The 27730-nt window shown below is 59.9% G+C and overlaps 1 protein-coding gene and 1 pseudogene across 2 annotated transcripts in view; both read right to left on the reverse strand.

The window, feature by feature from the left end:
• Positions 1 to 27730, reverse strand: part of LOC121152460 (myosin phosphatase Rho interacting protein) — a 73044-nt gene that overhangs the window by 28979 nt on the left and 16335 nt on the right. For both annotated transcript variants that reach the window (XM_040974543.1, XM_040974542.1), the window contains exons 3-7: positions 12570 to 12721; positions 9585 to 9669; positions 6363 to 6579; positions 5059 to 5218; positions 640 to 781 (exon numbers count right to left, since the gene is read on the reverse strand). In XM_040974543.1, coding sequence (XP_040830477.1) covers positions 640 to 781; positions 5059 to 5218; positions 6363 to 6579; positions 9585 to 9669; positions 12570 to 12721 — 756 coding nt within the window. The remainder of the gene's footprint in view (positions 1 to 639; positions 782 to 5058; positions 5219 to 6362; positions 6580 to 9584; positions 9670 to 12569; positions 12722 to 27730) is intronic.
• Positions 12972 to 13746, reverse strand: LOC121152461 (annotated as a pseudogene).

Raw genomic sequence — 27730 nt, forward strand, 5'->3', positions numbered from 1 at the left:
GTCAGAGAGGCCCAGAACAATGCGGGCGGAGCATGGGCCGGCAAGCCAGGGCCATCCACCCGCCCAGAGCAGAAGGGCCTTGCTCCTGGACGGGGGAAGCGCTGCCCAGGCTCTCAGGGCAGTCTGCAACAGGGCAAGACATGATTCAGGTCCTCAAGCACCCTGGCCATCAGAACGGCACTTTGCCTGCATGGGGTCACAGCTCTGTGGCAGCGAGTGGCACAGCAGGTACTACTGGACACCTCATGAGCAAGAGAGAAGCCAGGAAGGAAGACGGACTCAGACTGGGTGGCCTGGAGACGAGAGGACTGCAGGAGGCCCAGGGAGTGGAGAAAGAGGGGTGCAGCTGCCACTGCAAAGAAAGAGGAAGGCAGGTGGCATGGGTAGCCTTGCTGCTGGGCTGCCACGGATAGGTTGCAGGGTCAAGCTGGCGTCTAAGATTGCAAGAGTATCTCTCCAGAAGATGGATGAAGTTTCAGGACAGAGATACGCAAGACGGCTCTGCCCTCAAGAAGTTCCTGGAGAGAGGAGGCTCAGAGAGTGAAGCCTGGCTGGCCCATGCGTGTCTCCAGTGTGAGGGCCAGGGTGCACCACGTTGCCAGGAGGCAGGGCTGGCCCTCCCTGGGCCTCGGTGCTCACCCGCCTCCTAGGGAATGCCCTCTTCTCGCTGCGACCTTGTCGCGTGTCACTCGACGGTGGGGTCACAGCTGAGGCATTGGTCTCCATGTGCTCTGCCTTCTCAATGTCCAAGGCCTCAAACTTCTCAATGACTTGGGACCTCCTGCAAGACAGGATGCATGGCTGCTGTGGCGGGAGAGGTCCTTCCCAGGCCCCGAGGTGGCTCAGTCCCCCCGAGGCCACCTTGGGGGATGCCAAGTGTCCTGTGGCATGTCCCCTGTGCCCCCACAGGCGTGGACCCCATGGGCTCTGTGGTGTGGGCTCCCTTGGCACGCACACTGCTCGGCACCCAGCAGCCTCTCCAGAGGCACAGGCATGATCGAAAGGAACCCACCACCTCAGAGGGCCCCCGAGCTCCCTGCGCCCCCTGGATCAGGTGCAGCCCCCACCCTGGGCGCCCAAAATGCAGCAAGAAAGAAGCCCATGAATTAACATTGCTTCCGCCAACAGGTAAAAGGAATCAAACTCCAAATCAAAACAAAAACAAGCAGGTTGATTTCGTGGGCAAGGCTGGCGGCCTCGTCAGGTGATGAAGTGCCGGAGCTGAGATGGGAGCGAAGCGGGCGGAGGAGGCACAGCAGAGGGCGCAGAGGGCAAGACCTGGAAGAGAACAAGGCTGGAGAGTGAGTCACGGGAAAGGGCCAGACAACTTCCCATCCAAATCATCCACAGGACACGGGGACACACACTGAGGTGCCCGCCGAGCCCTCCTCACCAGGCCTAGGGTCAGCCTTCCTGGGGACACCTGGGTGGGTGGCCAGGGCTGGGGACAGGGAGTGAAGGGCTTCACCCTCAAAAGACCAGAACCCGATGCTGCGGGGAAGGAGGAGACAGCCGTGCCTTCCCAAGCGGCAGCCCTCTGCAGTGGACAGCTAGTAGGAGAGCCGCCTCGGGAGCGGGCCCGTGGGCTCTCTGCTGCACCTCCCTGGCTCCACGCACAGCTGCAAGGAGGGAGCTTGTGCCACGCAAGCCTGCCCGACTCAGCAGTGAAGGTAGGGGGCAGGGCAGGGTGAGAGCGAGAAGCTGAGGAAGCTGCCACATCACCAGGCAAAGAAGGGAAGCCGGTGACTACAGCTGGGACAGAGGGATCTGAACAAGTCCCTGGTTCCAGGGCCTAAAGTCCTCGCTTTGCACACCCTGGGATCCCATTTGGGCGCAGATTCTAATGCTGGCGGCCCTGCTTCCCATCCAACTCCCTGTCTGTGGCCTGGGAAAGCAGTCGAGGGCAGCCCAAAGCCCTGGGACCCTGCACCCATGTGGGAGACCCAGAAGAAGCCTCTGGCTTTGGACCAGCTCAGTTCCAGCTGTTGCGGCCGCTTGGAGAATGAATAATCAGACAGAGGATCTTCTTCTTTGTCCTCCTCTCTGTATACCTGACTTTCCAATTACAAAAAAAAAAAGACCCTGGCTCCACTGATGGGCCTGTGTCTGGTTGCTCTGGCCTGAGGGCACCTTTGCCTGACCCTGGGGCATATAAAGTCCTCAGGAAGCAGCAAGTGGTGCATGGGGTCCGAATGGAAGGCTAGCTACCTGCCACAGTGCCATGGTCACCACAGGAGTGACAACAAATGCCCCCTTGGCTGGGCACTAAGAGGAGGTGAGGGGGCGGGACCACAGGGGACCTGCCTGACTGTCACCTGCAGTCCAGTGTGGACCCTGGCTTCCCCACCTGGCACGCTTGGAGAGGGCAGTGAGCATCTAAGAAGCCAGGGCTCAACGGGCTGGGAAGGGATTGCTCACAGGGGTATGGCTACTAGGAACCCTCCTGCAGGACCCTGTGCCGCCATCCAGGCAGCTGTGCACCCTCTCGGGCTGCTGTGCAGCTTCTGCTCCGGTGGCTCGGGATCAGAAAGCGGGGCCCCTGGGCAGCGGCAGCCAGTCAGACATCAGCAGGCCAGAGAGAAAGCGCCATTCCAGAATCAGCAGCAGAGCGGGTACCCCAGGGACCAAGAGCATGCACAGGCCAAGCCCCACAGGCAGCAGTGGGCCCTGGCTGGGAGCCTGACTTCCCCGAGTGGCAGCAAGACCAAGCAGGTATGCTCACATCCATTCTGTGGTCGGGTACTGCCCCTGGCGCAGCATGAAGCCCCTGTACCCCCACCGGCCTCCACACTGCCTCAGCTGCTGCTAGGGGCAGCCTGGCCCCAGCCCCGGGTCACACTGAGGGAGCCCAGCCGCCAAGGAACGCAGACGCTGTTCAGCACTCCCTCGGCTTCCATGGCCTCCCTCTGAGAAGCCCACTGCTCTCCTTGCTCCAACACCTTGTCCCTAGTCCAGAATGGGCCCCTCCCATCCAGGACATCCGCCAAGAGCCAGAAAGCGAGCAGGAGACAACAGCATCTCCTGTGATCTGCGCTTCAAGGGACAGAGCCCACTGCCCACTCTAGAAACTTACACAACCCGGTTCTGACCCTCCTCTTACACAACTGCTTGGGGAAGCCTCAACATGAGCTGAGTGTCAGGAGCTGTGGCTGAGGCAAAGCTCCCGCATGCAGGGGCAGGCGGGGCTCCCCATCCTGGTGTGGCTCATGAGCCTCACAGCTGAGCCCGCCCTGGCTCCAGGCAGCTTAGGGCAGCAGAGCAAGGGCAGGGCTGGCGAGCAGCGTGCCTCTTCTCGGATGGGAGCAAGCTCTGCTGGGCAGTCCAGACCCATCCTCCCTGAAACATGGGCTCTCCGTCACCTCATCTGGGCCACACCTCCAGGACACACCTGGTGTCACTGTCTGCCTCGGGCTTCCCTGTGATTCTGGGGAGGTAGGTCCTCAGAGAATGGTGCCTGCCCCACCTTTCTGCACACTGTCCCTGCATGCCCCCTACACCCGTTCCCTCCCACCCACAATCCACCTAACCCCACGTGGCCCAGACAGCTGAGAGCCCAGCAGGGGCTAAAACGTCCGATTCTGGGAAGCAGAGACAGGAAGCTGCAGGGCTCTGGCTCAGAAACCTTGCACTTGGCTGCCAGGAGCTAAATTCTCCAGAGGGACGGACCCAGGTCCAAAGGAGGTGTGTTCCCTGTGGGAGCCGTGCGTGTGAGAATATGTAAGTGTACTGTGTGCATGTGCGCACTATTATTACATGTCTGTAAAGAGCCAGTATGCACCCATGGCAGGGCAGTGTGTGTGCCTTAGAGGGGATACACACAAGGACAGCCCGTGTGTGTGTGTGTGTGTGTGTGCGTGTGTGTGTGCGTGTATCAGCCTTAGAGGGGATACACACTAGTACAGCCCGTGTGTGTGTGTGTGTGTGTGTGTGAGCCTTAGAGGGGATACACACTAGTACAGCGTGTGTGTGTGTGTGTGTGTGTGTGTGTGTGTGTGTGTGAGCCTTAGAGGGGGTACGCACTAGGACGGCCCAGGTTTGTGTGTGTGTGTGTGTGTGAGCCTTAAAGGGGATACACACAAGGACAGCCCGTGTGTGTGTGTGTGTGCGCGCGCGTGTATCAGCCTTAGAGGGGATACACACTAGTACAGCCCGTGTGTGTGTGTGTGTGTGTGTGTGTGTGTGTGTGTGAGCCTTAGAGGGGATACACACTAGTACAGCGTGTGTGTGTGTGTGTGTGTGAGCCTTAGAGGGGGTACGCACTAGGACGGCCCAGGTTTGTGTGTGTGTGTGTGAGCCTTAAAGGGGATACACACAAGGACAGCCCGTGTGTGTGTGTGTGTGCGCGCGCGTGTATCAGCCTTAGAGGGGATACACATTAGGACAGCCCATGTGTGTGTCTGTGTATGTGTGTGTGTGTGTGAGCCTTAGAGGGGATATACACTAGTATAGCCCGTGTGTGTGTGTGTGTGTGTGAGCCTTAGAGGGGATAGGCACAAGGACAGCCCGTGTGTGTGTGTGTGTTTGTGTGTGTGTGTGTGTGTTTTTGTGTGTGTGTGTGAGCCTTAGAGGGGATACGCACAAGGACAGCCCAGGTGTGTGTGTGTGCGCGTGTATCAGCCTTAGAGGGGATACGCACTAGGACGGCCCAGGTTTGTGTGTGTGTGTGTGCACGCGCGCACGCTCAGCACCCCATGCCCTCCTTACCTCCGTTCATTGCCAAAGAGACGTGCCACCTCTTCCCTGCCAGGGCTCCGGGCCCGAGTCCTCCGCTCCAGCCGCCTTCTCTCTACCTGGAAAGCTTCTCGGTGGCTGATGCGGATGGCCTTGGGGACGTCGGCCAGGGCGGCATACTGCCTGCTGGCTTTAAAGGCAAAGGCGCTCCCCGGCTTCTCAGGCCCCTGCCTCCCAGCGCAGCCAGAGTCCGTGTGGGTGGAAGGCCGACCGGCCACGGCCAGGGAGCCAAGGGAGGTGCTGTAGACCATGCGGCCGGCTGCTACAAGACCTGGTGGGTCAAGGGGATGGCAGAGCTCCTGGGAGGGTGACTCAGGGCCACTGTACCTGTTGTTGGGGGTGCTGGGGCTGGGAGGGGAGAGCGGTGGGGGGAGCTGCTGCTCCTCAGCCTTCAGGTCTTGCTTGGTCTTCTCCAGGGAGAAGTAGCCACTCTCTACACGGACCTTGCGGCCACAGTCCATGCGGTCGCTGCTCATGGTGCTCTCCTCTGTAAGGGAGCAAGTGAGGAGGGAGTCAGCCCATGGCAGCCTGGACACCCTGCGGCTGTTGGAAAGCCCATGCCTGGGACCTGGGGCTGAGGGGCCATGTGGCTGCTTGAGACACCCACACCCACATCACAGTGCTGGGACCGACTCAGACCTCTGCTTCCGAATCACCTCCCTACTCATGTGCTTGGGAAGACGGTGGCGTGGGCCCCTGCCAACACATGGGAGATCTGGCTGGAGCTGCTGGTCCAGTCGCTGATGTTGTGGGCACTTAAGGAGTGAACCAGTGAACTACCCGCTCTGTCACTCTTTCAAATTAAACAAACAGAATCCCACACGGCATTCAAGCAGAGACAACCTCTCTATCTTGCGAGGCTAACATGTGATGTGCACGCCAAGTCAGAGCACAGAACGGGAATGAAATGTTCTGACGTCCATTTCTCGTGGCCCATCTCTCCTTGCAGCCTGGTCTGCCGTGTGGCCAGGAGAGCAAAAGCCGTCCTGACCAGGACACTGACAGGGGCTTCCAACAGATACCAACCAGACAGCCAAGGGCCAAGTGGCCCTCTGTTCTCCCTGAACATTAGGGGGAGGTCAGAACGCAGGACTGGCAGAAACGAGACTTGTGTTTGTGGTACAGACGGGCGTAGGCCACCTAAGGAAGATGGCGACACCTCTGCCCGGGGCTCCCAAGGAGCTGCAGCAAAGCTGGGACCACCTGCATGGCCCTGATCTCCATGTGTCTGCCACGTGAAGGAAACAACATCCTCCGGGGTCTGGGCGACGGAGGCAGAGGGGAACAGTCATCCCATCAGGCAGCCTCACAGCGGGGGGCAGGGGTGGGGCGTGGAGTGATGCCAGTAGCTTCCACCTGACTCCAGCCAGGGCAGTGACATCACGGGGGCAAAGAGGACAGCCTCTGGTACTTGCAGAACACGGGCGATGCCAGCCATGCGCATGGGGCTTAGTACAGCTACACATGCAGGCCTGATGTGAGTAGCAGAGGCCTGCTCCCACAGTGACCACGATGCCTGGGGTGGGTCATGAAAGCACCGCCTTCCTGTTTTACAGTCCACGACCAGAGGCCGGGGCTGTGGGGGCCTGACAGGGCCCCTTGCCTAGACCCATCCAGCATATGCTGCTCACCTTCTCGGCTTTCCAGCCCTGGCTCTCGGAGGGAGCTGGCCACGGGAGGCTGGCTCTGGCTGGGACTCTGAGCTGGACTCAGGCTGCTCCCGTCCGGCTGGTCCTGGGCCCTCATTTCTTCCTGCCAGAGTGTGGACTTGGTGGGGGGGACCTTCTCTGCACTTGGGATGCTGCTGCTGCTGCTGCTGGTCACAGCCACTTTGGCAGGTCCTGGTTCCTGGGGAAGAGTATGACAAGGACGCGCAGGTCCACCACATGGGCCAGAGGCCGGGATCCTTAGAAAGCTCAGAGAGGAAAGGAAGCCTCATCCTCAACTGCAGCGCCTGGCCCAGGGAACGGCCCGCATCAAATGCATGCAGGCTGCCCACATCTTCCTCAAGTGACAGCACCCAGAGTGGCAAGCCGGGGCTGCCTCACACAGAGCATACCTGAGCCCAGCCAGCCCCGTGCCTCCAGCCACCCTCCACTTGGTCATCAGAAGCTAAACGCAGCACACAGACCCAGAGTGCAGGAAAGAATCCGTGTCTGCCAACCCGAGTGCTCAAGGCTGGGATCGGTACTCAGAGAGCAAGCTGGCAGGAAAGGCTTCAGCGGACACTGTGCCTGCTGGGGCCTTGGGCCTGGACTTCTCAGGCCTCAGGCCTGATGGGTCTCCACTGTTTCAGAGACGTCTCACCGAGGTGTTGTTATAGCAGCCTACAAATACTTGGTGCTGAAGAATTCGTGCACACATGCCAGGTGCCCTCGCTCACTCTCACCCAGTGGCACACTGGGTGCAGGAGGACCGGGATCAATTCTCGCCTTTCCCTGGGTGGCAGCAGGGGCAGGCACAGCAAGCCCAGTTCTGGACCATGAAGAACCGACACTCGACTCCCCAACAGAAGAGCTTGGGCGGACATGGAGCTGGGCCCCTCCCTTGCAAGGCATAACACAGCGCTCCTACTAGAACAGAGTGGGGAGACACACAACGCCCACCGTGGCGCATGCCTGGACACAAATCCCTGGTGAGGGGTTCAGGTTGTTAACCTGGCATATGAGTTCATGTGCACTGTACCATCCAACTTCACCTGGCCAACAGGGGGCAGCAGTTCCACCAGAACAGAGCCCCAAGGGAAAGGAAGGCTTCAAGTGAAGTGCTTGGCCTAAAGCCATCACCAACAGGTTTGCAGAGCTCGCAGTTCAAGAAATCCAGAAGATCCGCCCCACAGGCCCAGGGCAACTGCCACACACAGACGCCCAGTGGGCCTCTGTCCAGAGCTGGCCCCGCAGAAGCAAACACCAAGCACTTCTGATGGTTTCTCGAGGCTTCCAAAACCCAGGGACCCCAGTCCCGCCCCTACCCCCGCCACCATCCCTGCAGCCAGCACCACTGCCCTGCAGGAAGGCTTACCCAGAGCAGCAGTGCCCCCAGGGCCCTCTGCCCTGCCCCTTCCCTGGGTTAGACCTTCCACTCAAAATACAGGTGGCCAAAGACAGGTCCAGCTGGCCAGGGGGGCTGGCCAGGGAGCTAGGACCCCCACACACACTGTGCATGCAGAGGACTAGGACAGCCAGAGGGGCAGATCCCTGGCCAGCACGCCTGAGCCCCCACCTCCCCACACATCCCTTCCCGAAGCCTGAGGCTGTGGGCTGTGCCAGGTTAGGGCTGGGCCTTCTCCAGTCTCTGGCGGCCTGTTCCTGTCTGCTTCTCTGTTGGGTGCAGCGGGCCAAAGCCACACCATCATCCAGGGGAGCCATGTGGGTGAGTGCTGGGGGCTGACGAGTCGTTAGTCAGGCCTACCATCGGGCCCCTGCATTGCCCACACCCTGCAGGCACTAGCCAGGGCTGGGAGAGAGGTGACAGCCTCTGGGCTCTGCGCTGTCCCTGGGTGGCCACCGAGGTCACAAAGACCCTGCTGCTGGCAGAACCTCTCGGGAGGGGCTCCAAGGCAGGGGAGAGAGCAAGTCGGTCAGGCTCACCATTACTGCGTGGTAGCAGGCAGGGCCATAGAGGAAGCGGGTGCGCACAGAGCCCCGGGGCCAGCAGCCTGGCTCTGGAATCCCGCACCTCCTGCCTTCCCAGCAGGCCGCAGTGAGAGATGAGCCAGCCTTTAGGCTGAAACCTCTGTCTTCAGCTGTCCCGACAGCCCGATCTGTGGCCCCTCCTGGAGCAGCAATCCCAGGAAGTAAGGCCGAGGCTACTGGGTCCAAGTGGGCTCCATGTGGAGCTGTCCAGCTACAGCCTCAGGGCCCTCAGGCCTGAGCTCAGCTCAGGGAAGGCTGCTCTATAGACCACAGCCCAGCCCTGAACCCATCTCTCCTCTGCAGAGGTCTGGGAGCAAGGCCACCCAGACCCTCAGGGAGGGCTCGTGATCCCCCAACCCCAGGATGAGGCTCATATATGCAGCTGCCTTTGTGCCAGGGGCGAAGGTTGAGGCAGGCCACACATCGAGCTGGCCAGCCCTGCATACACTGGAGCTCCCGAGGCAGCACCATGGGAGTGTGGCCTAACCTTAAACTGTTTCTCTGCCTGGGGTTCTTTCCTCTCAAACCAGGCAGCTCTGGGAATCTGGGTAACCGCCATTCAGCAGCACCCAGGAACGACTCTGAAGGTGGGCAGTGTACATCTCTCTCCCGAGGGTGCTGCTGTGCGTGGGGACTGCTAGGAGAGCAACAGCCCGGGACAGGTGACAATGCCCACCAGCTGAGGGAGCGGCTGTACGCAGTGCAAGGGAAGGAGGGCTGTGTGGGCAAGGGGACCCGGGCAGGGCTCACTCCTCGGCCTTGAAGCCCGGCAGGGCCCCACAGGCCCTCCACCTCAATCCCACTTGTTTTCGGTTAGGCTAACCTCTGGCACAGAGTTCAGACAGGATCAGCGACTCATGGCCGACTGTGGCAGCTGGCTAAGGCTCACAAAGTGTGGGAGCCGCTGCAGGAGGCACAGAAGCCTTGAGGGCCCTGTGCCCCTGCAAGCCTGCAGCGGGCACTGAAGGAGAAAGAGAGGGCTTGGGTAACACCCACCTAGCCTGGTCACCTGGCAGAGGGCCTGGACCCTCCAGATTCCCTCCCACTGCCTACAGGGCCAACTCCTCTTCCAGGCTGCAGCTGTAGAAGCAGTGCACACAGCAGGCTGTCCCCTGGTAAGCTCCTCCCCGAGGCAACCCTGCGGCACACCTGCCCTAATGCTTTCCCCACTCTCAGCTCTCTTCCTGGTCCTCTCTCTCGGGGAAGCCCAGGGCCTACCTGTGGTGTGGGTGGCTCCACCTTGCGCTTCTTCTTCTGGTTCTGCTTGTTGGTCCTAGGATAGACCATGAGTATCTCCAGCCACCTGGGGAGAGGAGCCACCACGCCAGGTGAGTCCCAGGCTCTCAGGACCGCAACCCCTGCCCGGGCCTCAGGCAGAGCAAGGCAGTGCCCGACGGGAGCCTGGCAGGCAGACTCCAGCAAGCACAGGCCTAGGATGTGACCCCCAGGCTGGCAGGGGGCAGGCCTGACTACAGTCCATGGCACATGGGACACAGCAGTTACCCAGGGCCTCCTGTGCCTCCGAAATGGCCCCTCCAGGGCAATCTCTGGTGGTCCAGAGAGAGGAGCTGAGACAGGAGAGCAGGAAGGCAGAAGGCAGGAGCAGAGGATGCAGTTTCCTGTGGTGGGTCACTCTGTGGGGCGAGCTGCTCAGGGAACCCTCCCAGGGTACAGGTGCTGGCAGGCTCCCTCTAGGCCAGCATCACAGGGTGAGGGGCTATAGGCAGGAGGCTGCCCTGCCAGCCTCATTAGTCCCCACAAGTCTGAGACCAGGCCAAGATCAGGCCATCATTCAGCCACTGCCCCTTCCTCTGGGCGGGGTGTTCAGAAGGACAAGGGGACACAACAGGGCTTCCTCACTGGGGCTTTGCAGCAGTCCTGGGAAGGCGCAGGGTGAGGGAGACCGTGTGGCCAGGCAGCCCTGTCATCTCCCCAGGAGGGAGGGAGGCCTGAGGCAGGCACTGGGCATGCTGCTCCAGATCCTCCCCCGAGCTCCAGGCCCTGGAGGCTGGCTGCTCTGATGGGTGGAAGAAGCAGGCCTTGCATCGCGGACTGCTTTCGGAGGGGAGAGGCTCATGGGTTCAGGGGCTGCTGCTGATGGCTGTGAACACTCAGCTTGCTGAGAGAAGAAACCCACAGCCAGGCCACATGTGGACCCCAGGTCCTGCAGGGAGCTTCTCTTAGGCCCCAGAAAGAGGAAGGTGGGGCTGCCTCCACAAAGGCAGTGGGCGGGTGGGCTCCAGGGCCCTGTGCCGGCTCCTGCTCCCTGCTCTCAGCAACGCTGGCCAGGAGCAGGGGTTCCAGGGGAGCCCAGCACAGGAGCCTGTCAGAGGGAGGTCATTCAAAAGGCCCGCCTTCCAGCCTGCAGCAAAGCTGCCATTTCTGCAGGCATCCCCCCGTCCGGCACCGCTGTGCTTGCCCTGCACCATCATCTGGCCACACCAGGAGGCCTGAGGAAGAGGAGAGGGCTGGCCACAGCAGAGCCCGCCGGGGCCTCTAGAGACGCTGTGTGGGAAGAGCTGATGGCTTGTGTCCTTGACACCTGGGTTCTCATGGGAGGCCAGCAGGAAGTGCTTGATGCCACCCGGATGTGTTACCAAGGGGGAGGGGCCAGGTGACAGGCACCAGGCTCCCCAACTCTGCAGGGCAGGGGTGTGGCAGAGCTGACAGGCAGATCCAGGGAAGGCTCCTGGCTCCCAGCTTAATTGGCTCAGCTCCAGCCGCTGAGGCCATTTAGGAAGTAGATCAGCAGATGGAGGACCTTTCTGTCTCTTCTCTGCCTTTCCAGTGAAAATAAATTTAAAAGGAGAGGAACGTAGTGCCTCATCACGAGGGACAGGATGATGGAGACTGAAGCCAACTTAGGGGTCAGAGTGAGCTGAGGAGGGCAGAACCTCAGGCCCAGGCCTGGGGGACACAGGTGATGTAACCACTCAGCTGAAATGTGGGAGATGTGGAACCCTCCTACCCTGTCACATGGTGCTGCCTCTCACGACTGATCTGATACCCCAGGATGCAGCTGTCACACCCGGGACCAGCACGCCTGTTCAGACCCATCAGGTTTGCATATGCAGCTGGGCTGCTACAGCCTCTCCTCAGACAGAGGTGGGAAGAGCCCCGACTCACAAGTATGGCTCTCACTCCCTCTTCTCCCACGCTGGGACATTGTGGGGTGCACCTCTCCACCTCACCTGGGCCTCCCCCGGCACCACTTCCCCGCACCCCGACCCTCTCTGGTTTACGGGAAGCTCCTTGGCCCTCACTGCTAAATAAGCTGATCCTGTTTGTACCGGACACAAGCTTCTCCTAGTATTTGCATCTGTGAGAGGTAAGAACCTGGACTGGAAACCAGCGTGCTCACTCCCCGCCTCTCCAGGGCTTCCTAAGTGGGGCAGGGAGCAGAAGCTCTCAGCTCCTGGGGCCTGGGCTAGCTGGGAGGCACTGTGGCTGCAGGCCCTCGGCCTTGCAGGCATGAGGAATGGAGTACCAGAAGCCCCTGCAGCAGGAGGGCAGGGCAGGGCAGGTTGTGGACCGAGACAAGGAAAGGTGGAAATGCTACCTAGGGTGGCTGCCAGCAGATGGCTCTGCTGTCGCCCCATGGTCTGCCCTCCTAGCCCCAACCCCAGCTGCCAGGGCTGGGGCTCCTCCATCAAGGCAGCGTTAGGGGTCACCCATGCGCTTACCCCAAGGGCACTAAGCTATGTTTTTCAGGCTGTTGCCAGCAAATGCCCACCCACTTCTATTCCTGACCTGAATGGGTGCCAGAGGACCCCCTGGGACTCTCACACAGCACACACAGCTCTTCCAGCAGCCCAGGCCGTGGGCAGCAAGCTGTTGTGCCGAGGGCTCCCGAAGACAGAGACTTCTACGGGCTCAGCAGAGAAAGCTTCGTGCCCCACCCCATGGACATCAGCTGCCTGAAACCCTGGCTCCTTCCCCCTGCCCGGCTTCCCAGGCCTCCATACAGGGGAAGGGAATGGTATGGCAACACAAGGCAGCTCAGCTCCCAGGCAACGGGGGCACAGCTGGCTGTACTGTGTGCGCTGTGTGTGAACACGCATGCGTACAGGGGATGGGGGCAAGGCCAGCACAGTGCAGACAGGAGCAGCCTGGTGGCTGTGCCGTGCGAGGTGAGGCACAGAGGATTCAGGGGGCCCTGGGAAGCCGCCAGTGCTGCCCTGGCCCAGGCAGCTGTGCACTCACCCGCTGATGGTCTCCTTGGTCTCAGCTCTGATGAAGTGCTCCTTGTCAGGCGTCAAGATGCACAGGGAAGACTTCTGGCCAGTGCGGCCCTCACCATCCACCACGTCTGTGCACTGGTTCATGTTGATGGTGCCTTGTGGGAGGGTCGTGGGCTGTGGGGAAGACAACGCCATCAGAGAGGCCACCAGGAGGCCACGGTCTGTGAGGCGACCTCACTGAGGGGAGACGGGCAGCTGAGACCCTGGATTCCCAGGGGCTGCAGGCCCCAGAGTGCCGGCAGACAGCTCCAGGGGAGGCCGTTTCCATACAGCCAGGTTGCCAGAACAAGTAGCACTACTTGGGGCGGAGGGCAGATCCCTGCACCTGCCTAACCATGCCGACGCAGCAGACCCCAACTCTTTCTTGACAGCAAAGTTACCGGATACAGAGATGAAGAACAGAAACCCGAGTTGGGAATGGGCAGCTTTGTTTATTTTCAGTTTTCAAGGTTTTATTTATACATAAATAAAGCATGCACTCCAGCTGGCCATCCACTTGCTTCACTGTGCAGCCTGGCGCTGGTGTTGGTGACTCGGACGGCCAGCTGGGCTGCTCTTTCCGCGATGGCTTTGAGGGTCCTCAAGCACAGCTGTGAGCAATCTCCGCACATGAGCAGCGCCTCCAGCTCCTGGATGCGGTGCACCTGCGGGAGCCGCTGGGCAGCGAGTGCTTGGCCTTGTTGCTGCCGTAGCCGATGGTGGGCATCAGGATCTGCCCCTTGAACCTGCGCCGCACCCTGCAGTCGATACTTCGGGGCTTCTGCCAGTTCTGCTTCGTCTTGATGTAGCAGTCAGGCTGGTGCCGGATGAACTTCTTGGTCCTCTTCTGGTTGGTCTTGGGCTTCACCAGGGGTCTGGGGGCAGCCATGGTGCCTTCAGGGAAGCGGGGGAGCCACAGGGTCAGCCCGCGCTCCCTGGAGCGAGGCGCTCTGCTGTGGCAGAGCTCTTTCAGCTGCCGGCCACTGGGCGGGCTGGGACGGGAACAGGTGGCTCTGCAGCCTCACTCTCCCTCCTGCTGCCGAACCTCAGAGCACTGGTCAGTCTGCAGCTGCGATCCAGGGAGGTCGGAACAGGCAGCTTTAAAAGACTCTACGGGCATGGAGGCCAGGGGTGCCCTGTAGAGATCTGCTGTACAAAGGAGGGGAGAAAGCAGAGCGGACCCACAGGACACCCCTCTCCAGGCTGAGGGTGCCAGCAAGGGTTCACCAGGGCCTGCTACTTCCCCAGCCTTCCCCGTCCGGAGAAGCAGCACTGAATTCAGACAACAGCAGAGTGGTGGTGCCTGAGGTAACTGTCGGGCTGCCCTCCCCAGGGCTCCAGGGGGGTCTCTTCCCACCACTGGAAGGAAGAGGGTGTGACCTGGCGCCACACATGCCCCCTGCAGTCCAAGCCACACTATCTTGCTGCCAATTCCATCAGGCTGACACACCTGCCACCTCCTTCTGTAGCCAATGCCCACCAGGAGCCCACTGCGGCAAACTCTGCAGCAGGGCTGGCCTGTGTTGGTAGTGGGGCAGGGAGGACAGCAGAGCTTTGCTGGGTAATTCTTCCTCCTGGGTTCTAATTCCCACTACAAGTCTTGGGCTCATGGTCTCAAAAATGGCAACAACATCTTATCCGTGCCAAGCATCTACAGGTTATCAACACAGCGCACACACAGTCACACGAACAGTGAGGCCTTGTGGCACGGCAGTTTAGGAAGCTCCCTGTGACACCAGCATCCCACGAGGGCAGGTGTGAGTCTCCACTGCCACGCCTGAGAACCAGCTCCCAGATGACGTGCTGAGGAAGACAACAGCCCTGCTTAGTGTGATCATCTGGAGAGTGAACCAGCTCGAGTCAGGAACTTCTCCCAGCTCTCCCACGTGGGTGCAGGGCCCCAAGCACTTGCTCCATCTTCCACTGCCTTCCAGGCATTACCAGGGAGCTGGATAGAAGGTGGAGCAGCTGGAACTCAAACTGGTGTCTATATGGGACGCTGGCAGCTTAACCCACAGTAGCAGCATGGCAGCCTCAGCTCCACAGAGCCACTCGAGCTGGAGGCCCCAGCAGCAGCAATGACATAAACACCGCTCCCTCAGCCTCCCGCCACACACCCACAGCTCCAGGAGAAGGCACCCCAACACCCCAGGTAACTCATTCAAGCTCAGAACGTCAGGCTCAGCCCTGCGACTCCAGCACCATGCTGCAGCAGGCTCACCTCCCTCCAGGCTGGGCTGCTGCCCACCAGCCCACAGGACAGGGCGGCATGTTCCAGCCCTGGTTCCTGTGCTGTAGGGCAAGGGCGGGTATCTAGGCCACGGCCCACATGCAGCCGGGAAGCGCTCACTGCTGGTGCTGGCCCACAGAGCACACTGCTCTCATTCCACACGGCCAGCGCTAGGAATCCAGGTCTTGAGAGGCTGGCTGCCATGGAGCTTCAATCTGCAGATCCTCCAGCAGAGACAGCCATCTGCAAGCCACAGAGCTCCCCAGACCTGTGACCACTTCTGTCTCCTGCAGCCCCCTGGGGATCACAGTCCACTTCTTCCTCCCACAGTCACAGCTAGCAAGACACCAAACAGGCAGGGGCAGGCAGGGGCCTTTGCACAGAGGCAGCAGAGCAGGTCAGAAGCCTGGCCCTTCCACCTGTCCTCTCCCTGCTGACCTGTGAGAGCAGCAAGACCCTATGCATGCCAGCCAGAGTACGGGTGCAAGGCTGGCACCCACATCCAGGGCTAAGACATTCTCTCCACAGGAGGCCCTCCTGGTGCTACTCTACCCCGACCCTGCTCCAAGCAGGCATGCATCTCTGGGCAAACCCCACTGCCCCACATGTCAAGGTCAGAGCCTGCCGGGACGTCCCACACAGGCATCGTCTGCATCCACGGCGGCCTGGCAGACAGAGCCACACCAGCTGCTCCAGAGAAAGCTGGGTCTCCTGCTGGAAGCCTGGGTTTACGGTGAGGTTCCAGCTGCCGATTGGTGCGGGAGCCCTGGCCTGAGCTCCCATCTCCTGGTTCCTAGCAGCTTCCAAAGCCCTGGCTGCAGCGGGCAACTGGGGGATGAATCACTCGATGGGACATTTCAGCTCATTTCTCTCTTCTGTGTAAGTGACATAAATAAAATACAAATGCTTTAAGGGGCGGCTGTTTCAGGGTGACACCTGGCAGTCCTCCGGCGGGTGGGGCCGAGACTCCCAGTTGATGAAGCGTGTGCACACACAGGTGTGATCAGAGCTAACCGACGCGCCACAGCTCTGCCTCTGCTATTCGGGGCAGGCACATCCCCGACTCCAGCTCCAGATGCCCGGGGACCAGAGGGGTTCCAGGGCACAGGAGCAAGTCTGCATCACAGAGCAGCACCTTGCCTCCTCCTCACGTTTTCAAGTCACCCCACACTTCCTGGGGAGCCTGAAGGCATGGCCAGCCAGGCTCACCCGTGTGGGGGTTCTGCCGGAAGCTGCAGGGGGAGGCGGCCTCTCTGCAGAAGCTGAGGGGCAGCCATGCTGGACACTGGCGTTGGCTGCTCAGTCCAGGGTCAGGGGGACTGGATCCAAGTTCTCGAAGCAAGGAACAGGTGCATCCCACAGTCCTTCCCAGGGACCCCCAAAACCCATGCCTAGGAGAACACAGCTAGGCTCTGCTTGGACCCAGTGGTCTCAGCCTTCTCTTGTGGTGCTGGTGGGCACCCCAAATGCCCCCGGTGTGGAGTGGAAACGTGACTCTGGGCCCCTACACGTAACACTCTCCACAGGTGGCCATTCCTGTCACCTGAGCTCTCTGAGGAACTGCGAAGAACCTGAGGAGGCAGGAGCCCACCAGCCACAGCCTCTAAGGAGCCTCCCCATGGAAGAGACAGGGCCCAGGGCCAGACGGGCAAACGCCCAGCACACACAATTCTTGCCTCTTCCCTGTTGTCGCTGCCAGCCCCATGGGGCCGAGGGGCCTTGTGGCTTACAGGGCAGCATCACAACCGAAGTTACAAGACACGCCTGGAAGCGCACAGCAGCCCCGGTGCTGTCCTCCCCTGCCTCCTCCAGAAGACGGCCCTGGCCCGGGCCCCTCCCCACCCAACGCAGGCCCCCAGGAACCAACCGGAGGAGAAGCCTGCTCTGCTGCCTCTGGTCCCTCGCTCCCCACAGCACCAGAGGCCTATGCGGATCATCAGTTTCCCGTCTTGAGAGCACCCACTCCGGGCCAAAGCCCAGCAACGGTGGTCTTGTTGAGGGGCAGGTCACAAGGCCCGGTCTCCGTGGACATACCATGGGGTAAAGCAAGGTTGCGTTGAAATGTGGAACAGTGTGGTGCCATGGAAATGCCTGGCGTCTGAGCCAACAATCCCGGGCCCGGGCAAGTGTCCGATGAAGGCACGTGCCAAATGCCAGCTTGTACACAACATGGTCTGAGCAGCACTGCTCACAAAGGCCAGAGGTGGCAACGACCCGCCTGCGTCCTGGCTAACAGAAGACACAGCCTGTGGTCTGCATATCCGTGACACAGCCACACAGAGGAGAGAACGCCGGCACGGGCAGCCACAGAAGTGACTGCTGGGCAAGCCGGGCTCCCCACACGGGCAGCCTGGCAGACAGAGCTAAACGAGTGCTGGCTGGGGCGAGGGGGGCCGGCGCGCATCCGGGGATGCTGGCAGCCAGAGGCCGGGAGTGTACTGAAGAGCCACCTCCCAGGGCTGCCACAGTGCATCGTGTTACATGCAATTTTCCATGACGAGAACAGCTCTCATTCGGCAGAGCCAACCTGTGGCCAGAGAGGGTGCTCTTCCCAGGAGGCCGGGGCCTATCCCTCAGGGTATGTCCATGCGCCCCACGAGGACAAGGCCGCAAGGAGGGGAGCACAGCTGCTGGGGGGACTCCGGGGTGACGCACACGCCTGCGTGCCTCATGCAGGGCCCACAGCCAGCTCTGAGAGCCACAGCCCCTTTGTCCACCGCTCTAAGCCAGGTCGGGGAGACTGGAGGCTGGGCTGGGCAGGCCAGGCCAGCAGTGAGCAGTATGCCTACACGAGGCCTGGCACTTAGTGCCTCAGTGCTGCTCAGCAGCAGGGCCCAGGCACCAGGCTGCCTCAGGCCCCTCATCACAACCACAGATGTCTCCACTGCTCTGGCAGCCTCCCAGCCTGCCCGCTGGGCTGGAGGCCTCATTTCCTGCCGGGGGGCACCCCATGTGACCACAGCGTCTGGAGGCCACACACCTGTTTGAGAGACTGTGAGGGGTGGCGCGGCAGGTAAGCACAACAACAAACTTTACATAAAATCTGATGTAACAGGAAAAAACCTGTTCAAAGTTGCGAATAACAGATCGTCTCTCTACGAGCCAGGACAGGGGCCCAGGAAGGCCTCACCTGCAGGGTCCTCGGCCCACCCTCTCAGCGCCTGGGGCCATGGGCCATGGCAGCCACCACGCTGACCTTGGGCAGGCCTTATGCAAGCGGCACAGGACAGCTGAAGTCAATAGCCATGTGCTGCGACCCAGACAGGACAGGTGACGAGGAGATGAGGGTGTCAGGGTGGTAGCTGGGGGGGGGGGGGGGAATGGGGGGGGGTTGGATGGTCAAGGTCGGAACACCTCTTTTAAGGGCAGTGAAAAATGTCCCCAGGACCAGACACAATGGCTCAACTGGCTGGTTCTCTCCTTGCAAGACACAGGATCCCACAGGGTGCCTTCATGTCCCAGCTGCTCTACTCCCCATCCAGCTTCCTGCTATGGCCAGGGAAAGCAGTGCAGGATAACCCAAAGCCTTGGGACCCTGTGACCATGTGGGACACCCAGAGGCTCCTGGCTTCAGATTGGCTCAGCTCTGGGAATTTCAGTCACTTAGGGAGTGAACCAGCAGATGGAAGATCTTTCTGTCATTTTCTCTGTAAATCTGCCTTTCCAATAAAAATAAATAAATAAATAAAAATGCCCTCAAACAAAATGACAGGATCCAATGCGGTAGCCTAGCGGCTAAAATTTTCGCCTTGCATGTGCCAGGATCCTGTATGGGTGCAGGTTCTAATCCTGGCAGCCCTGCTTCCCATCCAGCTCCCTGCTTGTGGCCTGGGGAAGCAGTGGAGGGCGGCCCAAAGTCTTGGGACCCTGCACCGTGTGGGAGACCTGGAAGAGGCTCGTGGCTTCAGATCGGCGTAGCTCTGGCTGTTGTGACCACTTGGGGAGTGAATCAGTAGGTGGAAGATCTTCCCCTTTGTCTCTCCTCATCTCTGTATATCTGACTTTCCAACAACAACAAAAATAATAATAATAAAATAAATCTGTTTTAAAAGAAGATTGCATAGCGATTGTGAAACCCTGCAATCCCCCTAAAAGACATGACATGTATACTTACAACGAAGCAAAATCATCACCCCTGTCAGAGTGCCCGGGTTCCAGTCCCTCTCTGCCCTCTACCTGGCCTTACTGCTAGCCTACCATGTCCCCGAGTGGTGACAGCCCACATGCCAGGTAACAGGTGTTCCCAGCTGCAGCCTGACCCCTCCTTCCCGTCATGGGACCCGGGGAGTGCACCAGTAGACAGAAGAGTTCTGTCCGCCTTGCAATTAAAATGAAAGGAAACTGTTTAAGAAACTGAAGCACTGGAGCTGGTGCTGCAGCACTACCGTCTCATACAGGCAGCAGCCTGAGTTCCGGCTGCTTCACTTCCCATCCAGCTCCCCGCCAACGTGCCTGGGAAGCTAGCAAGTGCCTGAGCCCCTGCACCCCGCGGGACACCTGGATGAAGCTCCTAGCTTCAGCCTGGCCCACGCCGAGCCGTTGCAGCCATCAGCGGCGGGGTCAATCAGTGGCCACACACCCCCAGAAAATTCTCTGCTTTTCAAGTACAGGTTCACACCCGCAGGCTGGACTCACAGAGGGGGGCTCCCGCACTAAGCCAGCTCACAGCAGCCCCGCCAGGAGTCCACAGCAGGTGGGCAGCGCCTGATGCTGCACAGACAGAAGCAGTTTGGGAAGTATACTGGAATGATGTGGAAATGACCCATTCGGGTCTTTCAGGGGTGTTATCAGAGACAGCTAAACTAATTTTTTTCAAGAAAGGAAAGAACACAAGGACCCCTTTCACTTGCTGCCAAAACCAGGAAGCTCCTTTGTACACCTGCTGCGCCAGGCCCGCCTGTTGGCTGCTGCTGCTGGCGGGGCAACAAGAGCCTGGGCCAGGGAAGACCCCCTCCGGAGGCCCTCAGCAGGCGGCCCCGGCTCCGCTTCCTCCTACCAACAGGGAGCGGGGTCGGGGGCTGTGGGACCCGCAGGAAGGGTTCCTGCTCCTTGCCAGCCACACAGCTGGCAGGCAGGCTCAGCCAGAACCACGAGCTACTGCGCCCCCCCACACAATGACCTCAAGAGAGGACAAAGACCTCAGTGTAAGAGCTACCAAGGGGAACGCCGGGCTGCGCAGCGATTTCTTGGCTGGGACACCAAAAGCACAGGCAGTAAGAGAAAACACGCAGGTATGCTGGAGCTCGTGAAAACTCAGTGTCTGTGCTTCCAAGGCCACGGCTAAGGGAAGAAGCTATGTCTGATCATCTCCCTCACAGAAAATCAGCACCTCTTCAAACCCGCAACAGGAGAGACAACCAGAAAATGGGACACCAGGAGCTAAGCCACTGCTTGTTTCATGGTTCAAATCCCAGCTGCCCTGCTCCGGATCCAGCTCCCTGCAAATATGCCCAGGAAAACAGTGGAAGAGGCCCCTGCCACCTGTGTGGGAGCCCCAGGTGGAATCCCTGGCTCCTGGTTTTAGCTTGGCCTAGTCCTGGCTGCTTTGGCCATTTGGTAAATGAATTAGGAAATGGGAAAACAAATCTATTATACTCTGCCTTTCAAATAAGCATCATCATTAAAACAGCTCCAGTGTTTTAATTTTTAAATAATTTGCTTTCATTTTAATTGAAAGGCAGACAGAGCTCTTCCATTTTTAAGTAAGGGCCAAAGCTGAGTAGAAAATGCTCAAAGAAGATACCCAGGGCCCAGCATGGTAGCCTAGCAGCTAAAGCCCTCACCTTGCATGCACTGGCATCCCATATAGGTGCCGGTTCATACCCTGGCTGCTCCACTTCCCACCCAGAACCCTGCCTGTGGCCTGGGAAAGCAGTGGAGGACAGCCCAAAGACTCGGGACCTTGTACCAGCGTGGGAGACCTTGAGGAAGCTTCTGGCTCCTGGCTTCAGGTCACCTCAGCTCTGGCTGTTGCGGCTACTTAGGGAATGAACCAATGGATGAAAGATCTTTCTGTCTCTCCTTCTCTCTGTAAATCTGACTTTCCAATAAAAAATAAATCTCAATAAAAGCAGCAGCAGAAGAAGATATCTAAGTAACCAACAGCCACAGCGAATACATTCAAATTTCTGGGCAGGAGGCAAGCTGAAGTCCAAGGCATGGGGAGAGCTGTACACGCCCTGGGACGCAGTAAACACACAGCTGGGGAGCAGTGAGCACTCGGAAGGACGGTGAGGACCAGAGCCCACGTGGGTCAGGGGACGGTGCAGCCTCCGAGGAGCCCACGGGCGTCGAGGCCCGTGGGTCAAGGACGGTGCAGCCTCCAAGACAAACAGCAAATGCTCCAAACACAGACTTACTCTGTGTGAACACAGGCGTGCGGAGAGCGTGCTCCCCTGCCAGAGGAGCGAGGCTGCTGGCTGTGGGCTTGTGTAACACACACTGCTGCCGGGGGAGCTGGGGCGTGACGGCAGATGAATGGATGAACTCCACGCACAGCCCCAGCACCTCCAGTGTCTCACACTAACTTCCAGGTTACGCGTATCTGAGTGTGCGCACACACCCCTGCCCTCCCAGTCCCAGCCTAGTGTCCACTCCGAACCAAAGCAGGGGCAATACAGAGGGGAGAGTGCCTCCAGGCCAGTGCAGCCGGCGTTCAGGCAGGGTTGATGCCTGGCTGGCGCTCCCTGCTGGGAACGGGGCAGAGGTCGGGAACAGCCTCCCACCTCGCTTGCTGCCTTCTCCCCACCCCGAGGTGCCCAGGCCCCGCCTCACAGCTGGGCAGTAACTGAGACCACATGCTGATGCAACAACTGCACTGGGCGTGTGGTGGCACCATAGACCACACCCAAGCAACAGCTTGAGGCCCTTCCACCTGAGCTGGTGGAAAACGGTTCCACCTGGTCGGCTGCACCCGTGGGCCGGAAGCTGACTAATGCACTTGGCGCCAAGGGATGCCACTCTCCTTCCTTCGCTGACCGCTAGGCCCTCACACTCCACCCGCTTGCGGGCTATCTGCACACCCCTTGGTCCCGCTGAGTCAGAGTCTGCCCCACCCTTGCTGGCCCTTCGGCCGGTGTGTGCCCTGCCCCTGGCTCCGCCGTGTGCCGGCAGGTCCCCGTGCTCATGGGGGAGCGAAGCAGTCTTCAAGGTCAACCACAGGTCGCCTGAAACACACCTGGGCTTGCGCTGCTCATGCAACAGAGCAGACAGCACACAGTCCAGGGCTTGCTCACGGTTTCTGTTTGATGGTGGCCTGAGGACCTGGCTAGGGCACACAGAACTCGGGGTGCAGTGGGTGCTGGAAGGTCACAGAGGCTGTATGCAGGGGAAAGGAGGCAGAGCCTCTGGCCTGGGCTGGTTCCAGGGAGCGGATGGGAAGGGGGCGGACACGGTCTCTGGCTGCTAATGAAAAGGCAGGGCTTGGGCTGGAGTGAGGGGAGTGGCAGTGACTGGAGCTGAGAAGGAGGGCAGGGCAGAGATCCAGGTGAGCCTCATGGGACAGAGACAGGTTCTGAACCCTTGCTGGGGTTTGGGACAAAGGTGGGAGGCCTCCTCCTCCTCCTCCTCCTCCTGCCGCCCACTTCGGGAAGCCGGGAGCGCAGTGCTGCTGGCTGGCTTGGGGCCAGGCTCACGGGAGAGGGGACCTGACCAGAAAAAGTACAACTTGGGTGATGGGAGCAAAGACCAGGAGGAGCCCCCACAAAGACTGCAGGGACCCAAGCTGGGGCTACAGGCCAGGCCCAGGGGCCACAGGGAGAGGAAACAGCTACCCCGGGAGAGGAGCACCAACCATGGTTAAATAGCGGCATGCAACGAGTGTGAACTCGGCCATCTAAGAGCCGCCAGGGAATGAGCCCTGTCCCGGGAGCAAAGAGGCCCAAGCAGCAGGATCTTGGAGGGCAGGGCGGGATGGAGGGCCTCCTGGGGGCCGCTCCTCCATCCCTTTAATTGTGCGGCAGCATCAGCCCCACAGGAGACCACTCCGGAAAGGGGTCTGGCACCACTGAAGGGGTCGATGTCCCTATCAGAATGCCTGGGCCTGACTCCCCACGTTGGCGCTGGCCCCAGCTTCCTGCTAATGCACACCTGGGAGCCAGCAGTGATGGATGGGTCAGGTCAAGGGCTCGGGTCCCAGCCACCGAATCCCCAACTCACCCCTGTCAGGCACCCGCCACTGCAGCACAGTCCTAGCACCCCTGCACACGCTTCAGAGCTTCCACGCTGTCCTGAGCACCGAGCACAGCTGACCCCAAGTCCTTGGTCCCCACCGTCCCCTTTCCTGTCCCAGGATCTTCGCACATGTAACTCACCTGGGCTGTGGTGACTCAGGTGCTCTTCATGTGCCCTTCACTGGGACTGGACTGCCACTTTCCTTATGAAAAGGCTGCGGTTAATGGGTTCACTAATAAGCAAGGCCTCTTAGCCTGTGCAAGCTGGGGCTGGAGGGAAGCGAGTGTGGACCTGCTGTCCCTACAGGTGCCCCGTGGCTCTCCCCATTCTCCTCCCTGTCACCCACAGTGAGCCTGGTGCCCCCACGGGAAGGTGCTAGAAGTCCTCTGGGCAGACAGTGTCCTCCCAAGATGTCAAACCAGGCAGGAAGACGGAAAACTCGGGGCTCACCAGGCTGTCACTGCCATTCAAGTGGGCCAGATGAGGCCTCCAGGGCCAGCACTGTAACACAGTGGGTAAAGTCACCTCCTGCCACAGCAGTGTCCCATATGGGACTGGTCTGAATCCCGCTGTCACATCTCCGATCCAGCTCCCTGTTAAGGCACCTGGGAAAGCAGCAGAGGATGGCCCAAGGCTATGGGCCCTGGGACCCACGTGGGAGACCCAGAGGAAGCCCCTGGATCTGGTCTGGCCCAGCTCTGTCATTGTGGTCACTTCCGTGAGTAAACCAGCAGATGGAAGATTGATCTAACTCTACTTTCAAACAAAGTCAATCTTTAAGAGAAAGAGAGAAGCCTCCAGGAGGGAAGCTTGAAGCAGCCGAGGACTGGGCGCCAGGGCCACCTAAATGCAGACCAGCCACCCCCGCACTTTGTGGACACTGCCTGCACCCCTGGCTCAGACCCCACTGCCAGCCCTCAGCTTCCTGGACTCTCAGAAGCAGTCAGGCCTGGGAGACACCTCAGGAGTGGCAGCTCTGCAGTGGGTGTGTTGTCTAGGAAGACGTGGTGTGGGTTGCAAAAAGGGTCAAGAATCTCCCACAGATGCTGCGTAGCGAGGCTCTGCCCAGGTCCCTTGCCGTACACAGGCAGCTCTTCTCAGAGCCAATGCCAGCACTCATGATGGCTCAGGCTCACTGGGGTGTGGGCAGGGAATCCAGGTGCCTCCACTGTTCAGTCCCTCCTAGGCCAGTGGCCCACAGAGCACCTGACATGCCAGGAGATCACTGCCGTGTGGGAGCACACAGCCATGCCCCATGACAAGAATACGAGCTGTTCGTGGGAATGACCTTTCTAAGGGGCATGGTGAAGAAGGCCTGTCCGGGCCACGGGGCTGGTGCTGGTGGAGCTGGGCCAAATGCCTCTCCTGAGTCATGGGGGTGTCCAGGGATCCCTTGTTACAGGACTTGGGGTGACAGAACCAGTGTCTCAGGACTGAGCCTTCTCAGCCCCGCCAGCAGTGACTGCCTTGCCACACAGATGGCTGCTGATGGCCTCCAGAGCAAGGGGAGAGTGGGCCAGGAAGGGCAGGCAGGATGGGCAAAGGGCTCCCACATCTCCAGTCTGCCCATCCAGGAGAACAAGGCGCAGCCTGGCCAGGAAGCGGTCACGAAAGCCCTAGGGTGTGGACAGCACAGCTGGCCGCCACCCTCCCAGCAGCACGGGAGGAGGAAGCCTGGCTCTGGTTACGCAGCTGCAGGATGAAGGCCAGAACTCATCCGCAGGTGTGTCTGTGGGCTATAGAACCCCTCTGCAGAGGGCCTGTGACACCCCCAGTGCACAGAACACAAGTCGGGGGCCGCTGGAGGGCCACACCTGAGCTGGGCTGCTCTCCAGAGCCCACACCGGCTCCTGATCTGCCTAGGCATTTGTTCAATGACCACCTCCCGAGCCCCTGCAGGGTCCCCCACGCCAGGGTCTATCTCCCGAGGAGAACCAGTTACTGCTCAGAGCCATGGCAAGGAAAGCGGCAGCTAGCAGGCAGCCAGGCCACCCGGGACCAGTCCTGGCTCTGAAGAACCATGGGCACTTACTGCCCATTCTCAGCAGCCCAGGATCCCCAGCCCCATGATAAGTTGGGGGAGGGAGGACCAGCAGGACTAACCATGTGAGCAAGTTGGCACCCGCATGAGTTGGTCACTGACCTGCTGCTGTGTGCCCCTGTACTAATCCTAACCAATAGTCTGAGCTGGGCAGCACAAGGACCAAACCAGCCTCTGTCCTCTGACCCCAAAGCTTTGAGCAGTCAGGACAGGTCTTGGCTCCATTGCCTTACTCAGAGCAAACAGCTCCCGTCGGTGCCCATAAACGCCGTGCCACCCCCTAAGGATCCTACCACCTCACAGGCCCAGCATTTCCTGCCCCCTACGCCAGCACTACTGACTCTACCAACCTCTGCTGTAAAGCCAAACAACTGTGGGTCACGTTAAGCCCAGGAGGCCTGCAATTTGGCCAAGCTCAGAGCCTTAAATTTGCTGGACACTCTAGCCATCCCCCAAATGCAAGCCCACAGCTCTGAAGGGTGGACCTTGGGGACAGCTGTGCTAAGAACACCCAGATGGGGCCTGGAGTATCAGGGTCACCATCTAGGGCAAGACAGGAGAACACATTGGGAGGCCATCTGCATCCCTGCAGAGTCCACTTCCGTATCTTCAATGCCCTTGTTGCCCTGCGCCACCCGAAGCAGCAGGTGAGCTGCCCGTGTTCTGTGTGGACTCAGGCAGGAAGGAAAAGGCATCCATGCCAAACGGGAAGTGGCTGGGCCATGGTGGGCCATGGGGGCGGGGACAGGGCCACAACAGGAGTGTCTTTGTCTTCGGGTGATGAGATCCGCTGAGGTCAGGGAACTTGCCTCAGCTCTGCCAGCAGCATGCAAAGCACAAGGGGAAAGGGACGGCTGTGCCAGGGCCTCCAGCTAGCGGCTTGCTCAAAATAAAGACCGCCGCTCCCAGGCAGTCTTGGCAAGCAGCCCCCAGCAAGCTGCCCGCAGCCAGGGCTCTGAGCAGAGCTCCCAGCAGTGCTGACCGGGGAACCGGGCTCCCCTGCCGGCTGGCCGAGGGTGCAGCAGGAACAGAGACAGGCACCTCCCTCTGGGTGTGGAGCCAACTGGACTGGTGCCACCGCAGCCCCATGCTTTGTCCAGACTTTGACCTTTCCCATCTAAAGACCCCAAGGATTTGAGGAGGATGTGACTAAGGCTGACTAAGCTCAGCTGGGCTCCAAGGGCAAGGAGACCCAAGGGTGGAGCAAACAGGCTGGGGTCTCCCAACCCCCCACAGAGCTCCAAAGGGGTGTGCAGCCCACACCCAGCACCAATCCCAGGGCACATGCCAGCAACAGTGGGTACATGAATGTTAAGTAAATGAAGCGCACCTGTAGAAGGTGCCTGGTGAGGCTGGGGAAGGGTGGGCAGAACAACACAGAGCCACCTGTCCACTGCACGCTGCCCAGCATAGCCAGACAACACTGTTAGCTGGTGGGTAGCAAGCCGTGTGTGTGCACCAACCAGCTGACACGTCTCCGGCCACTTGTGCCTGCACGGGATATGGTCTCAGGAGGAGGTTGAGCACTCCCCAGAGCTCAGTGAGGGGAGTGGACCCTCTTCGTCATGGTTCTGACGCTCTGAGGCCTCAAGCCTGGGGTCCCCTGGCCCCATCACAGTGACTGATCCTTCCTAAGATACCAGACACCCCTCCCAAAATGCCTGCCAGTCTGCCATGGCATGGAACACAAGGCATGGCGCCAAGGGGAAGAGGGGCCCTGCTGGGCTCACGAAGCTGAAAGCAGGTCACCTTCTTGTCCCAAGGCCTGGCCTTGACTCCAGAATGGCCCTAGAACAGGGAGGGGTGCTGCCCCCTTCTCCCTGGGTCTTAGCCTCAGGGGCGTGGAAGGAGGCATCCCAGAGGACTCTGTGCACAGCCCAGAGGACTGGACCCTACAGAGTTCTGCAAATGTGCACAAGGCAGAGGTGGCCTGATCCACCCCCTGACCCCTTCAAAATCCGACTTCTTCCCTCCCCCCCTTTTAAAGATTTTTTTATTTTTACTGGAAAGACAGATATACAGAAAGGAGAGAGAAAAAAAATATCTGTCCACTGGTTCACTCCGAGTGGCCACAAAGCTGGAACAAAGCTGATCCGAAGCCAGGAGCCTCTTCTGGGTCTCCCACATAGGTGCAGGGTCCCAAGGCTTTGGGCCATCCTCGACTGCTTTCCCAGAGCACAAGCAGGGAGCTGGATGGGAAGTGGAGCAGCTGGGATACGAACCAATGGCCATATATGGGACGCCGGTGCATTTTAGCCACTAGGACTGTATCCTTAAGAAACAATTCAAAACTATGTCAAGGCTGGAGTCCACACTGCCGCGCAGTGTTGTCAAGCGTCTCGAGTTCTTTCCTTTTAGCTAACGTGGTCCATCTGAAAACCTGGAAGTCAGTCAACATTTCTGAAACGGCCTCTGCGCCCTTGGAAGGGCGTCTGGTCCCCCTTCTGCTGCTGTGTGCCTTGGGGCGGGGGGGGGGGGCGGGCAGCAGATGGCTCACGTGCTCAGACTCCGCCACCTACAAGGAGACCCAGACAGAGCTCCCGTGAAAGTCACCCTGCCTTTCAGTGGCAGACAGCTGTCCTTGAAACTCTGCTTCCCAACTGCCTGGCAGTGTCCTGGGCCAGAGATAGGGAAGGGGCAGCCGTGAGGGTCCCACCTGTACAGGCCACAGAGACGGGTCCGGTGTGACCCTTGTCCTGCA

This window comes from Ochotona curzoniae, unplaced genomic scaffold (genome assembly GCF_017591425.1).
Source record: "Ochotona curzoniae isolate NIBS_2020 unplaced genomic scaffold, NIBS_Ocur_1.0 contig_2456, whole genome shotgun sequence".
NCBI lineage: Eukaryota > Metazoa > Chordata > Mammalia > Lagomorpha > Ochotonidae > Ochotona > Ochotona curzoniae.